The sequence below is a fragment of the Cebus imitator genome, unplaced genomic scaffold, assembly GCF_001604975.1.
Source record: "Cebus imitator isolate Cc_AM_T3 unplaced genomic scaffold, Cebus_imitator-1.0 Scaffold279, whole genome shotgun sequence".
NCBI classification, from domain to species: Eukaryota; Metazoa; Chordata; class Mammalia; order Primates; family Cebidae; genus Cebus; species Cebus imitator.
Genome location: NW_016107594.1, coordinates 4907921 through 4923233, shown reverse-complemented (window position 1 = coordinate 4923233; position 15313 = coordinate 4907921). Strand labels below are relative to the sequence as shown.

Here is a 15313-nt window from a genome sequence, read left to right as displayed (position 1 = left end):
GAGTGACCCCTCACGGCTCCCACCTCTCACAGCTCCCACCTCTCACAGCGAGTGACCCCTCACAGCTCCCACCCCTCACAACAAGTGACCCCTCACAGCTCCCACATCTCACAGCTCCCACCCCTCACGGCTCCCACCCGTCACAGCGAGTGACCCCTCACAGCGAGTGACCCCTCACAGCTCCCACCTCTCACAGCGAGTGACCCCTCACAGCTCCCACCCCTCACAGCTACCAGCCCTCACAGCTCCCACCTCTCACAGCTACCAGCCCTCACAGCTCCCACACCTCAGAGCAAGTGACCCCCTCCCAGCCCTGACCCATCACAGTTCCGGCCCCTCCCAGCTCCCACCTCTTCCAGCTCCCACCCCTCCCAGCTCGGTGAAGCCCTCAGCGTCTTCACTCCCCTGACAAGGGCATTGCAAGAAGGGACTGCCACGGGACCATCTCTCCCACAGACGTTGCCACAAATATTCCATACAAAATATTCACGAGATTCCAGTCACGTAAAGTACATGATAAAATCTCAAATCGAACTGCACTCAAAAGAAGAAATGTAAATTGGATACAAGATACCTACAAGAACTCACGGCCAAGGTCACACGTGATGGTGAAATCTTTTCTCCAACAGGTCCTGTGACATCACTGTGGTCACCTCCACCCTGGGGCTCTGGGCAGGGCAAGAGGGGGACAAAGTGTGCGAGAATTGGAAAGGAAGAAATAAAGCCGCCCTCCCTGAAAATACAGGAAATCCCAGAGAATCCACAGACGTCACCCCAGCGACAGGCGACTGCTACGAACGCAGTGGTCACGACCCAGGAGAAAAAGGACTACGCCACCAACACACACAACAGGAAGTGCAAGGTCCTGACGGTGCGTGAGAGGGCCCAGACCACACTACCCCCAGCTGCACACGCGACCTGGCCCCACTCCTGTGAGGCTTCCTGGACGGGGCAGAGGGGAAGATGGGTCCTCCCAGGGCACGAGGAGACGGACACGTTCACTATTTCCACGGTGGCAATGGCCCCAGGGTCAGGCTTACGTGGAGACTCACGAAACTGCACACTGTGAACATCAGCGAGCTATTAAAAACGTATCCCATCATATCCCGTTTTGCAATTGTTGAGTTTTGGTTCATTCAGACAGACCTGTTTTTTTGTAACGATGTTTTTCATTACGTTGTTAAGTTTCCTACCAAGCCAGACACCATTTCTTAAGCAGAAACCGCACTTACATCTGGGTGGAAAGATGGCCAGCTGAGACTCTGCCTGGCTGAGGAACCCCCTCCAAGGCCCACCTGGGCACCTCTGTGCACTTCTCCAAGGCCCACTGCTCAGTCACTTTAGCGAGGACCCCCCCTTGACACCTGACTGGGTTCCTCATTCCACCACCCATCGTCGGTGATGCCTGATGGCCCTGTCTGCCTTCACCCAGAATTCTGGTGGGTTGGTTTAGCCAGGATCTCCTTGCCTTTGCTGCCTTCTCTCAGAAGTTTTCCGGTTGCCATCCCCCAGCCCCTGCTACCGCTCCTCGGTTGTGCATTCCCACTTTCCCTTGTTGTATTTGGTCTTGGGCATGGTCTCTGTCCCCCAGTGCAAAACGCCGCTGTGGTGGTCCCTACGCTATGGCGATGTGCTAACGAGGTCTTCCTTACCGCACTGGGACAGGCGTCTTGACCATGACACAATTACAGTCACACTCTCCCAGCTTCGCAAAGTCTCATCAGAGGGGTCTCACCAGCATTTCGTTCTCAGATTTAGTGAGGAACACAGGACTGTAAGGAATATGACCCAAAACAAGGCAGCTGGCTCAGCAGGCCAAGGGTAGGACAGCTGAAGCTTCATCCAAACAGCTCGGACACCCTGAGCATGTTCTCTATGTTCTAAGTCCCAGTCACTCCGACATGAGGCTCCTTTTACTCTGACGAACTGTGACCTCTCCGCTCATTCCGCACCCTCCATGTGATTTCTCAGAACCAGCTCCACAGATCCAGAATGTTCATGCCTCCCAAGATGTCACAGCCCCACCATCTATGGCCTTCACACCCTGCAGCTAAAAGTGATGTGAGGGAACCAGAGGCCTGGCTATTTATAATCTGAGTGGCACTTCGAAAAGCTGCCATCCCCAAATATACCTTTCAGACACAGAACTTTAAAAAGAGTCACAATGTGTCAAAACTCTCTCCACTACTATTTGGCACCTACATTCTGATGAACTGCTGGAGTAGATATAGTTAGATACCAAAAATAACCAGTCTTCAGATTATTCCAATTTGCACAGCTGCACCTTCTTACGTGAAAGTAGGCTAGGCGTTTTAAAGGGAATATGAATTTTATTTTAGATTCAAAGCTAGGCTACAAATTGCATCTGATAATTACCCTCAGGCTCCCAATGTCCCCGAGGTGCTAAATAAAAAGTAGTAAACTCCTTATGAAGCTCATCTAAACCAAATCCGTGGAAGCAGATCTTTAAAATGTAGTCACATGAAAAGCTTCCAATTGCCGAGTCTGTTGTTTGCTAAAATCCAGGACAGTATTTTGTAATAACACACACAGATTACACTCATTTACCTAAGGAAACACTGGGGTCTCTCAGACGTGGACATGCGGGCCTGCTGAGAAGCATGTCCAGCGGCGGAGTGTCCCAGGCCGGGTGGCTTGAGACCCCTGGCGGCTCAGGGCTGGATGACTGGTGCCCGTAGCTGAGGTGGGCTGTGACAGTTGCTTTCCACATCGAAGATATTCCAGAGAGAGAGGAATTCGCGTTTGGTTTGGCCTTTGAGGATAAAGCTCAGACCGTGTCCAGGGCTTCAAGGAATGGAGGTGGGTCACGCAGCTCTGGGGACAGAGACTTCTCTCCAGGGCCTCGGCCACCAAGGCTGCCTGTGAGATGGGGAGCAACCCTCCAGGGCCGGCCATGAGGGTCAGCAGGTGCCCGAACACCCTCTGAGTAAAGAGGACTTGAAGAGTTCCCAGTAACTTTTAAAAAATGGATTCTAGCTCTCCTCTCTTAATTGATCTGAACCTGAAGCAGTAGTTTCCAAAGACAGCAAGGGAGGTACAGCCTCACAGCTGGAAATGAGGCTGCCTCCCCCCACCCACCACCACCCTCTCTGCCTGGCTCCAAGCCAGCCTTGGGACATAATTTAGCTTTTGAGTCTAAATGGCACTGAAAGAACATATGGGACCTCAATGTCATCAAAAACTGAGTTGAGCTAAAACACAACCACCTAGATACTAAAGTTTTTGTGATTTTGAATTTGGATGCCTGGCACTGATAAGGAACCACCAAAGGCAAGATTGATTTTGCTCTTGAAAGAGGTGTGATCTGCTGCTAAGCTAAGTATCTGCCTTAGGAATGCTTATTAAATATGTGGTCAAATATACATTATTTCACAATCTTTAACACGATTAGTTTCTGCATTCTTCTCTGAGATAGATTTGATACCAAAATAATCTCCAAATTTTCTAGGTTAGTTTTGAATAGGCTTGTATTATATGTACTCAAGAAAATATTACGTTTCATGTTTACATGTTTGAGTCTTAAAAACTAACAGGTGCTCAGTGGAAGAGTGAGTAGTGTCTCACCCATAAAACACTTTGAAAGACACTTTTAAAAACAACTCACATTCAGTCATCAATTTTCTATAACTGTCCATAAAATGGCCAACAAAATGATAAAAATTTTACAAGCAATAAAAGGCTTAAAATAGGGCAATAAAGTGCTAAATTCCCCTAAATAAAACTGTCAAAACCACAAGGCAAGTCATTAAATTTAAATTAGATGAAGGGAATTTTTTTAAAGAATAGGAAAGTTAAGAAAGTAAAACAGTACCAATGAAAAAAGGAATTGAATTATTCAATAAATATAAAGCTATAGTAAATAGAAAATTTTAATAGAGTAAATGCTCAAAAACTGTTAAAATGAGATTATATTTGTGGGAGGCTCTGAAACTATGAAGTGTTTTGTAAATATTTTTCATTGACTTGGACTTGTGGCTTTTTGAGTTGAAAACTTAAATGCTCATTTACTTCGGGGGTTTTCAGTGGTAGCACAGAGAACAGGGAGGCTCTGAAGCCTGCAGCTTAATTCCAACTTCTGTCAAGACATCTGTTTTCCTCCCTGGGATATTTTAGCATCTTCTTCAGAGGGCCGGGGCCTGACATTTCAAGGATCTTTCTTCATTGTCATGGTAGGGACTGCATTCATCTTTCTATTACTGAGAGTCTTCAGCTTTGGGCAATTCATGTATTATTTCTTCAATAACTGGCTGGGCACAGTGGCTCATGCCTGTAATCCCACCCAGCACTTTGGGAGGCCAAGGCAAGCAGATTACTCGAGCCCAGGGATTCGAGACCAGCCTGGCCAACATGGTGAAACCCCATCTCTACAAAAAAAAAAAAAAAAAAAAAAAAAAAAAAAAAAAATTAGCTGGGTGTAGTCGCATGCACCTGTAGTCCCAGCTTCTCAGGAGGCTGAGGCAGTAGTATGGCTTAAATACAGGAGGCGAAGACTGCAGTGAGATTGTGCCACTGCACTCCAGCCTGGGTGACAGAACGAGGCTCCATCTCAAAATCATCATCATCATCTCCTACCTTTTTTCCTCAGTTATTCTTTAACTTCTATTAGTTGAATAAATATTAATACCTAGTAAAATATTCATAAATCACTCTATTTTTTGCAACACATTCACTTAAAGCTAAAGTGGTGTAAAGGTTTACCAAGATCTAGATATTTCTCTAATCCAAAGTGCTTTGGAGTATGTGCCAACCATAACTTGGAAATCAAGTAACTATATTTTAAGAAAATAAACGGCAATCTGAACAAATGCATTCTCTTCTTTCTTCCTAGGCAAGCTAAAAAAACCTTATAGATCCTACTGGTGAGTTATTTCAAAGTTAATGCCTGAAGCCCTACACCCCTGTCTTTAATCAAACAAACAGCAATGCCATGATTGTTGGCCTCATTAAGTCTGGGAAGAATCCAGGAGATGGCAAAGACACAAAAGCATGGCCACACGCAGTGCTGGCCTTTTAGAACCATCACCGCGACTTCCCATGGCCCAGAATGCATGGGACCTCCATGCAGAAGCGGTCATCTCACTGTGGATAGGTAAAGGCAGCCAAGCAACCGATCTCTGGAAGGACACTGCGCGCGAGAGAGACAGACAGACAGGGACAGACGGGCAGAAAGAGATAGAGATGAGAGGGACAGACACAGCGACAGAAACAGGCAGAGAAGGGAGCGCGCGGGAGCCATCGCGAGCGCACAGCCAACAGCGCCGCCCGTGCCCTGGGGCCGGGCTTGGGCACAGTGACTGGTAAGCTCCCTTCACCGCCTCCGCGGCCGGGACGGGGCCGCCTGGCTGTGGCTCTGCCAGGCCCCGGAGGCGGTGAGAGGGAGCAACCTGGGCTGGGGACGCCCCACCGCGGCCCCGGGAGGGCTGAGAGGCCAGCCTGGGCCTCCTTCAGCGAGCGCGCCTCGGGGACCTCGGGAGACCCTGTCCCAGCAGGTGGGGGGGCCGCGGGAACCGTCCTCACAGCGCTCCCGCGGACGGGCCTGACTGCCGCTCCGACTCCGAGGCTGCATCTGGGCGCAGGGTGCGCGTGGGGGCCGCGAACGCCGCGCGCGACGAGGGCGGGAAGCGCCGGCGCCCCCTTGCGGCCGCGCTCAGACACCGCGCTCCAGGTCGTCCGCCAGCGCCGACCTGAGGCAATGCCGCGGCGCCGGGGGGGCTCGCCGGGAAGAGCCGCCGCTCCCGCTCGCACAGGCGTTGCCCACAGCCCCGCGTGACGGGCACAGCAGACGCGCACGCGCGGGTCGGACTCACCCTCTGGCGGGGAACGGGGGCGCGGGTCCCTGCGGAGCGCGAAGGGAGGGCGGCGGCGGCGCGGGGAGCTCCCTAGCGGCCCAGGCGAGGCGGGACGCGGCACGGACGGACCCGGAGCTGAAGTCGCGGGGCCCGGGCCAGGACTCCCCGCGCCCGGCCCGCCGGCGCCGAGGCCGGAGCCGGTGGGCCTCGCGGGGCGGCCACGGAGGAACCCCTAACGTCCCCGCACAGAACAGAGCGCGCGGAACCAGCGCAGGCCTCGGAGGCTCCAGCCCAGACGAGACCCGGGTCTTCCAAGCAGGGTCGGAGGCTGAGCGTGCGGGCAGCGAGGCGATGCCCCGGGACCCGTGTGAGCCCCGCAGCCCTGACCGCAGCCCCCGCCCCAACTCCGAAAGGCGGGGAGCCACGGGGACCCGTGTGAGCCCCGCAGCCCCAGCGCCCCTCCCCCGTCCCCCCATCCCCCCACCCCCACCCCTGTTCCATGCCCCGCCCCCTGTTCCATGCCCCGCCCCCCGTTCCATGCCCCGCCCTCACCCGACGCCACGCCCTGCCCCACACCGGCCCCGCCCATACTCGACGCCCCCCCCCCCCCCCCTCCGGGGGGCCCCCCCCCCCCCCCCCCCCCCCCCCCCCCCCCCCCCCCCCCCCCCCCCCCCCCCCCCCCCCCCCCCCCCCCCCCCCCCCCCCCCCCCCCCCCGCTCACCTCGCCTTGGGGGGGCCCTCCCCCGCCCCGTCCCCTCAGGGGGCTCTTCCCTTGGGTTTCCTTCGTGCTGGCCCATTCTGTAGGCCGGACTCACCCACAGGAGCCTCCACAGCTAGGATCAGCCCCCACGACGCCAGGGCCCTCCCGGGCTCTTCCCATTCTTAGGGCCCGAGCACACCTCCCAACACCATCGTTTGAAAAGCATCTAATACAGTGAATTACTTGATAAACCCTGATTATTTAGTGTACTTCCAAAAAGGAAAAGATGTGGCTCAGAAAGCAAGCTCTGTTTTAAGAACCTAATCTAAGAAGAATGAGTGAAGCAGCTGAGAAGTGAAGAAAGGTAACTACCAGAGATGGCGGTCAAAGGAAACGGCTCTTGAATAAAAACAATGAAAAGCTGAAATCTCAGCTTCCTGGCAGCCACAGCGAAAAGGGTATCAATGAGGAATCCCTCTCTTATCCAACAAGATGTACACCAGTTCATAAGAACAAAATATTTTTCTAGCGCTCAACTCTAAAGGGAATACTTTTCACTCAGATTTTTACATAACTGCTAGTGACTGTACAGTGAATGAGGAACAAGATTTTAAATGATAGTTTTACAAAAACAAGGAAAAAATGCCAACCCTCTCCAGGTCTTTTGATTTATCTGCAATAAAAGATGACTATAAAAACTGAAACTCCAAGATGATGCCTCCCGGAGAGGTGCACTCATATAAACTAGGTGTACAGCTCACTTATGATCTTTTTTTTTTTTCCAAGACAGAGTCTCACTCTGTTGCCCAGGCTGGAGTGCAGTGGTGTGATCTTGGCTCACTGCAGCCTCTGCCGCCCCAGTTCAAGCGACTCTTGTTCCTCAGCCTCTCAAGTAGCTAGGATTACAGGTGTGTGCTACCACACCTGGCTAATTTTCGTATTTTTAGTAGAGATGGGGTTTTTCTATACTGACAGACTATTCTCAAACTCCTGACCTCAGGTGATCTGCCTGCCTTGGCCCCCCAAAGTGTTGGGATTACAGGCGTGAGCCACCGCACCTGGCCTCACCATGATCTTGATGTAAGATAAGCATTCTGAAACCTAATGGACTGATCCATTCCTGTGCTCCCTGAGCGAGGCACTCAGATGCCGGTAGTGTCCCCATGCCCCTTGTCTCCTGGAGTCGTGTGGCAGGAGCGGGAAGGTGCACCACCATGCAAGTTGCCAGTCAGGGTGTGCCACTGGAAAACCCAGGGAAGAGAAGCATGCTGGGGGCACTGCAGACATTTTTGTCTAAAATACATGACTGTACTTGCTTCCTGCACAGTGGCATAGGGACAGGCTCTCGTGCTGTGGGGAAGGCACGGCGTCTCCTGTGCATTCAGTGTCCCCATAGTGGTCAGCTGGGCCCACAGTCCTGTAATGCAGTGCATGCAAGAGACGATGGACATAAAGGATATTTTGAGGACAACATGGCTTATCGCAGCAGCCCAGAGGGATCTTCACATCCCACTGTAACAGACTCTGTAACTTCATAGAGGGCAGTATCCCTACAACGCGCCAGGACCGTGAGCAGAAGAGTGTCCTGCCAGCTAAGTGAGTTTGCCTACTAAATGCGTCTGGGTAACATTTTCCATGGAGTATCTGCCAAAAGGGACAGCTTTCTTCTGGCATAATCTATAGCGGCTTGTTCTGTCACTAACAGGCCACAGGTTTCCTAGCTTCTGGAGAGCAAGACGCAGCCCCACGTCAAGATGAGGAGTACACGCATGTTTCTGTCTAGAGCCAAGACCCATCAATCCAGGTGGGAGAGGTCACAGAACCACATCCGACACTACGCCATCCAAGACTTCACACAGCCCACCCCTTTCTGCCTGTTTCTGACAAGCTGTGAGGCCCAAAAAGCACGCAGAGTCTGTGCCTGTTGCATTCAGAGACTACCCAAAGAACAAAGACAAGACAGCCTGAGGTGCTGGTGCTGAGGTCTCTGTCCTGGCTTCTGGGCACACCTGCCTGGCTTTAGGACAAATAAACACAGGCCCTAACCGACAAGGTTACGAGCACTAAATCTCCATTTCTCACAAGGTAGTGGCAGGAACCCAGGACAAGACAAAGGGCAGGCCCTCAGGCTGATGGGCCGGGACCTGCAGACCCAAAGGCGCAGCAAGTAAGGAAACGAGGGTGGAAACCAAGTCTCAGAGACTGCGCAGCCAGGAGGGGCCGGGCTGAGGGCTGAGCACTGGGAGTGCCACCCCTGCCTGGGTGACAGGGCCCTGGGCAGCTGATCCAAGTCGCCGAGGGCCGCCCCACAGGGCAGGGCCGTGCAAGGTCCTGAGTGCCAACACCCAGGGGTCTGGTGCCAGGCACAGCAAAGGCAAAAACAAACAGTGTTTTCCTCTCTCTGCAGCTTCCTGGGAGCCACAAGGTAACGGATGTGTGAGCCCAACATGTTCAAAACGAAAGCTGGCGAACTGAGTGTTTCCAAGAGAGACCACGACGATTCTTTTCCAGCTCCACTTCTAACCTCTGGGCTTAAAACTGCAACCGAAGGACAGCCGGGCACGGTGGCTCATGCCTGTAATCCCAGCACTTTGGGAGGCTGAGGCGGGTGGATCACTTGAGGTCAGGAGTTTGAGACTAGCCTAGCCAACATGGAGAAACCCATCTCTACTAAAAATGGAAAAAATTAGCTGGGCGTGGTGGCAGGCAGCTATAATCCCAGCTACTTGGGAGGCTGAGGCAGGAGAATTGTTTGAACCTGGGAGGCAGAGGTTATAGTGAGCCAAGATCCTGCCATTTGCACTTCAGCCTGGGCAACAAGAGTAAAACTCTGTCTCAAAAAACAAAAAATCTGCAGCTGGAAAAGCCTAAAAGGTCTCCTTCTTGCCGCCCCAACCTTGGAGGGTCAGAGGGAGAGGGGTCCCATCCTTGCTTCTCCTGGCCTCTGGCTGCTGACGGCCCTGCATCAGCTCCCCAGCTGCAAGGCTGTCTTCAGGGATTGCTCTTGGCCTTTTCTTTTTCTTTTTGAAAAACAAAGGTAGGAATCACGAGTAAAGGGTGGCCATTGCTACCTTTTTTCCAACTTTACCGTCTCAAGTCACTGTTGTCAGGCCATCCTGACAGCCTGCCTGGGGGTGGTGGCAAGGGGACCCAGACAACAGGGAAAGAACGACTCCTCAAGGGATCCTGGACACACGTCCTCAAGAAGCAGCTTGCGAAGAGAAATGCCTGTCTACTGGCACAAACACCTTTCCACTTCCTGTGAGAACACTGCCCTGGCTTAGTCCTGACACGGCCTACGCAATGCTGGCTCTTGGCCAAGTGAGCCTTCTACCCTGGAGTCCAGCACAGGCCTGCCCTTGGGAACGTAAGCCACATGGACAACTGGACACAACAGGGCGTCAGAGTCAACCTCGGACAACAGGGCGGGTGGGAGCAAGCGCCAACGCGTTTCCTTATTCCACAGATTAAGGAGGCAATGAAGCATATTCACCCAAAGTCATTTATCTTCATAAGAACACAATTAAATTTTCTAGTTAAATAATCTATTTATCTAATGATTGTTTTTCAAAGATTTTCAACAGGGCTTGAAAGGATGAATCCATTATTCCCTAGTTATCTCGTTTTTGTTTTTATGGTTTCCGATCCTTTAATTAGGAAGCCAGAAGATAAACGTAGTCAAAAACCACATTTTGTTGATATTCAAATTAATTAATGTAGGCCGGGCGCGGTGGCTCAAGCCTGTAATCCCAGCACTTTGGGAGGCCGAGGCGGGTGGATCACGAGGTCAAGAGATCGAGACCATCCTGGTCAACATGGTGAAACCCCGTCTCTACTAAAAATACAAAAAATTAGCTGGGCATGGTGGTGCGTGCCTGTAATCCCAGCTACTCAGGAGGCTGAGGCAGGAGAATTGCCTGAACCCAGGAGGCGGAGGTTGCGATGAGCCGAGATCGTGCCATTGCACTCCAGCCTGGGTAACAAGAGCGAAACTCCGTCCAAAAAAAAAACAAACAAACAAACAAAAAATAAATTAATGTTTATCATATAGAGTTTCTTACTTTATATTGTTACAGATCATCTAGGTCCAACTTTTATTTGAAAATTCTAAATTCCTCTGGTGCTCCTTAAAAAAGATCAACATAAAGGGAAAATCCCCTGAAGGTAAAAGATGCTATGGGTGACTTCAGCTTTCCACGCTCAACAGTGAACTGTATGAAGTAAGAGGACACTGCACGGTCTTTCATTCATAAGATATGCAACAATAGCAATTAGAATAACTTTTTCCAAAAGAGATTCAAAATAAGTTATTTCCTTGATTGCAAAGTTGATGTACAATTTCAGAAATTTTGAAAACCTTGGAAAATCAAGGAAATAATGTTTTACTAAACCAAGAAAAGTTAACAGTTATTTAATGGTATTTACCATGTAACTGCAGAGTGCTTCCAAAACCTTAAACAGGGGCTACAGTCACATTCCCACTTGAAGTCTCCCCCATCCAAAGCCTTTTTTCCTGTCATTGGCAAGCTTTTTAACCATCATTTTTACTGGCTGTAAAATACATAGGTAAGGTTCATTATACAGTGTAACAATGTGCTCACCCACCCCTCCCAGTACAAACTTAGATAAAGGTATTACAATATGGAAAACTGGGAAATAAATTTAGTTCATCCGCAAAGATGTCCGCCTTTCCTCCTGCCCACACTTTACCTTCCGTGTCATCCCCGCTGGAGACCTTCTCGGGGCTCCTGCAGCTGCTGGGCTCTGGCCAGGAGGAGACGTAGCCCTCGGGAGGCCCTGGGGCCGTGTAGAGCCGCCTGGTAGTAGGGGTCTCCGAGCCAGCGTCTGCTACACAGGAGGAAAATAACAGGAATCAGTAAGTTTCATGAAACACAGCCAGACATTTATTTATTTGCCCTGATTACATCAGCATTGTTTCTCTAAATTCATTCAAGACATGAAATCAAATAGGTCAATAAAACGTAACCGCTATCATAAATACTGATTTTAATACATCAAGTGTTTTGCCAAAAAAGCAAGTCAGCTACATATCCAGCCAAGAAAAAAGGAACTACCTGTGGTTATTTAAATTCACATTAAATTACTTATTACGTAAACTTCTGGGTTTCTGTAACACAATATAAAAACATAACTAATTTATGAGTCTGAAGCAGCAAATAGAAACAGTCTACATGACACAGCCTTTGTCATCACACCAGGAGTCCCTCGGGATTTTAGGACACACATTTCTGGGTCTTTTTGTCCACGCATGCTAACAACATGTATACACTGTGTGTGTGTGTGTAGATAGAGATATACACAAAAGACACATGTGCAGACACATAAACATCCAGAAAACACACACACACACACACACACACACACACAGACACACAGAGACAACACAGACACAGATACACACAAATACACAGACAACTCACCCAGAGGCACACAGACACAGACAACATACAGACCACACACACAGGGACAACACACACAGACACAGAGAGACATGTACAGAGTCAGAGAGATACACAAATACACAAGTGCACAAAGACACACATACACCTTCACGGGATCGTGTCACATGCTTTATTATACGCTTACATAAGTTGTACATTTGTATCTTACATGTATAATATCATTTAGAGTGAATACAGTGTGTTAAAATGACACATGGTAACTTAAATCTGCACACTTTTAATGGCTCCATCACATCCCAGGCGATGGAATCGTAACCAGGACTTAACCACTTTCCTCCATGGCCACGTGGAGCTGACCATGGACAGCTGCTGGGGCCTCCCCTGCTGTGTGCCCCTCTGCGCATGTGGCTGCTTGGTTCCTGCACAGGGAACTGCTGGTTTAGGGGCAGAAGCTTTTGGGCTTTTCATGCACAGTCTGGAAGGCAATAGGGCCACTTCCTCTCAAGCTGTTGTCCAACGCTGGGCAGCCTCTGCCTGTTTAGTCTTGTTTTGCAAGTAGAATATGGCAGTGACTCTCTTGCAGGTGACAAACCCAAGTGGACATCCCAGCTGGAATTTCACGGAACGATATGCCTTTTATTTTGAAAACAACAATGACAGATATTGAGCAAAATCACTAACACACGCAATAGAATGTAACTGTAAAAATCTTGAAGCCCTTCCAGGTTCCACTGTCATCAATACATTCTGTTCTCTTGAAGGTAGGGTGCCAGAACCCCAGTTCTTAAACTAATCTGATTCACTGCAGCTGATTAATTACTATGCTATTCACTGCGAGAGTCAAGGGCAGATGGAAACGGCTTCTAAGCACACTGTCCCGTCGGGGAAATCAACATTTGATCATTTTTCACAGAATATTTTTGGAAGCTTTTAATCAGCTAAATCTTTCTTAATAAGAAAGTTAAACAGAACTTAGAAATGTAATTGTTCACTTAATCATTGGGATGGACACAGGAGGATCAGGGATCACCCCACTCATGCAGAGAAAACAAGGACACAGCTAAGAAGAGAGGTCCAGGACATACCGCGCCAGGGACATGATTCCGGTCTGTGAGGCACCCGTGGCCAGGGCTGGGATTCTAAGTGGCACATGGGGCCTCCTGCCACAGTCACAGGCACCAGGCAGACACAGAGGAAGCACCCCGCAGGGCCTCAGCCTGCCTGTCTGTGAATCACGGTCACCATGTTAATCCACAATGGCCTCCGGTTCTGACTTTTTATGTTATTTTGGGTAAGTTATGGTTTACTGTGAGGGCACTGATGCCTTGCACAAGCTGAACGTTACCTGTCTTGATCAGGTGCAAGGAAGACACCAGTTACCTTTTGTGGGTAACCCCCCATATAGGCACCGAAGAATGAGAGCTGAGCAGAACCCTGGCACAGATAGGGCTTGAGGAATATCTCACTTTATAGTGTTACTACTCAGTTATTTCCTTTTATATAATCTTTTACATAATCATATATTAGTTTATAGAAGTAGGGCTTAAAGAATCCCTTTATATAATCCTCTATATATAATGACATAATAGTTGATAGTAAGAGTGCCTAAAGAATATTTCCCTACATATACACCTATAATTATATCTTAGTTCATAATCGGAGGAATGCCTAGAGTGGACACAGTACAGAGCATGAATTAAGGAATAAGCAGCTTATAATCGGAGGAATGCCTAGAGCAGACACAGTGCAGAGCATGATTTAAGGGGAAACAGTTATACCAGGACAAGAATCCATGGCCCAGGCAGCAGCGTTCAGTATCGTAAAGATACCTGCTGTATGGCAGGCTTGGGGCGAGAGCCACTCCTGCTGATAAAGGAGTTGTAGGACCTTGCTCCAGTTCTTGTGGAAGGTGCCCTCAGACCGGCAATCCACCTTGGTGACTGTGAACTTTGTCAGCTCTTGCTACTGTGCTGCTTGAAAAGCATCTTCCCACAGAAGCCATTGGAAACTGCCAGGTGGCGGTAACCTTGACAGCTCTGTCACTGCTATGTGACTTAAAGCATCCTCCTATAGATATCCTTAGAAGTAGCCTGCCCATAGACAGAAGTATTGCACACTGCACCCTCTTCACTGCGCACGGCCCACCTTCAAGCCTTGGTGACCTAATGGGGGTGGACCCCTTACTGCACACGGCCCTTGCCTTCGTGGGAACGGGCCCCTTGCTGCGCACTGTCCACCTCCTAGCCTAGGTGACCTAATGGGGGTGGACCCCATGTTTTATTGCTCACGATCCTATCACTATCCTTAAAGATGATTTCACTCACTGCCCTGCCCCCTAACCTATACACAATAAATACTCATGCTTCTGGACATTCAGGGCCTCGCCTGACTCCACATATAGGTGCCGTGGCCCCCTGAGCCCAGCTGTGTTTTCTTTGTATTTCTGTGTCCTGTCTCTTTATTTCTCGGATCCTTCGCCTCAGCACGGCATAAGGCTCACCCCACGACCCTGTGGGGCCATCAGCCCTACATCTGGCTCCCAACGTGCCCTACAACCTTTATAGGGTGGGCAGCAGCGAGGATTCCCCTGACGCAGAGAATGCGGCGTGTGTGAGCACAGCTCCCCTGGACCTGGCATCTAACAGTCACTACCCTCCAGAAAGTTCACCCTAAATCACATTCCTTTCTTTTTTTTTGAGATGGAGTCTTGCTCTGTCACCCAGGCTGGAGTGCAGGAACACGACCTGAGCTCACTGCAACTTGTGCCTACCAGGTTTGAGTGAGTCTCGTTCCTCAGCCTCCTGAGTACCTGGGGCTAGGTCAGAATGCCAGCTCCCTGCTGGAAAAGTCACAAGCACCGGCATCCCTCGGGAAAGCAGAGGAGCATGGTGGCTCAGAGTTCTGCGGTGACAGGCAGTGGGTGCCCTGTGGGTTCCACCAACATCACCCCTTCGCAAGTGTCATTGAACCTGGCTCCTTTCTCCCCGTCACATTCCCCTCGGCTTCTCTGGGCTGCTCCTGGCAGCCAACAGCTATGGAGAGGCTCACAGCCAGCCCCTGGCCTGCTTCAGGAGAGCACCGGGTACCTCCTAGCCCTGTGCAGACCGGACCCTCATCCATTCCCTCGTGGCTCTCCCGCCATCTTTCAAAGTTCATCATCTCTTTCGCCACAGCCCTTGCACTTGCTTCACTGAGAAAGTAGAGAAATCAGAGACTTCCACAGGCACCTGCCACGAGGCCAGCTGTGAGCAGAACCTGCATCTGACACAGATCCCTGAACACGGGCTGAGACAGTGCAGCAGTTCCTCCCACTCTCCCTCCCCTTCATCCCCTCCCTCCCATCAGCCTCCACCTGTGCTGCTCCTCCCACCCTCCACTCC

General features: G+C 50.5%; 1 protein-coding gene across 5 annotated transcripts in view; it reads right to left on the bottom strand.

Moving 5' to 3' along the window:
* The window catches only part of ERICH1 (glutamate rich 1), a 57624-nt gene that overhangs the window by 12648 nt on the left and 29663 nt on the right, over positions 1-15313 (bottom strand). For 3 of the 5 annotated variants that reach the window (XR_001817215.2, XM_017501141.2, XM_017501143.2), the window contains exon 3: positions 11221-11358. The exons of 1 other annotated variant lie outside the window; for it this stretch is intronic. Coding sequence is in view for 3 of the 4 variants with exons in the window: in XM_017501141.2 (XP_017356630.1) it covers positions 11221-11358 (138 nt within the window). In the remaining variant the exon portion in view is untranslated. The remainder of the gene's footprint in view (positions 1-11220; positions 11359-15313) is intronic. One more of the 5 variants, XM_017501142.2, reaches the window with a different exon arrangement.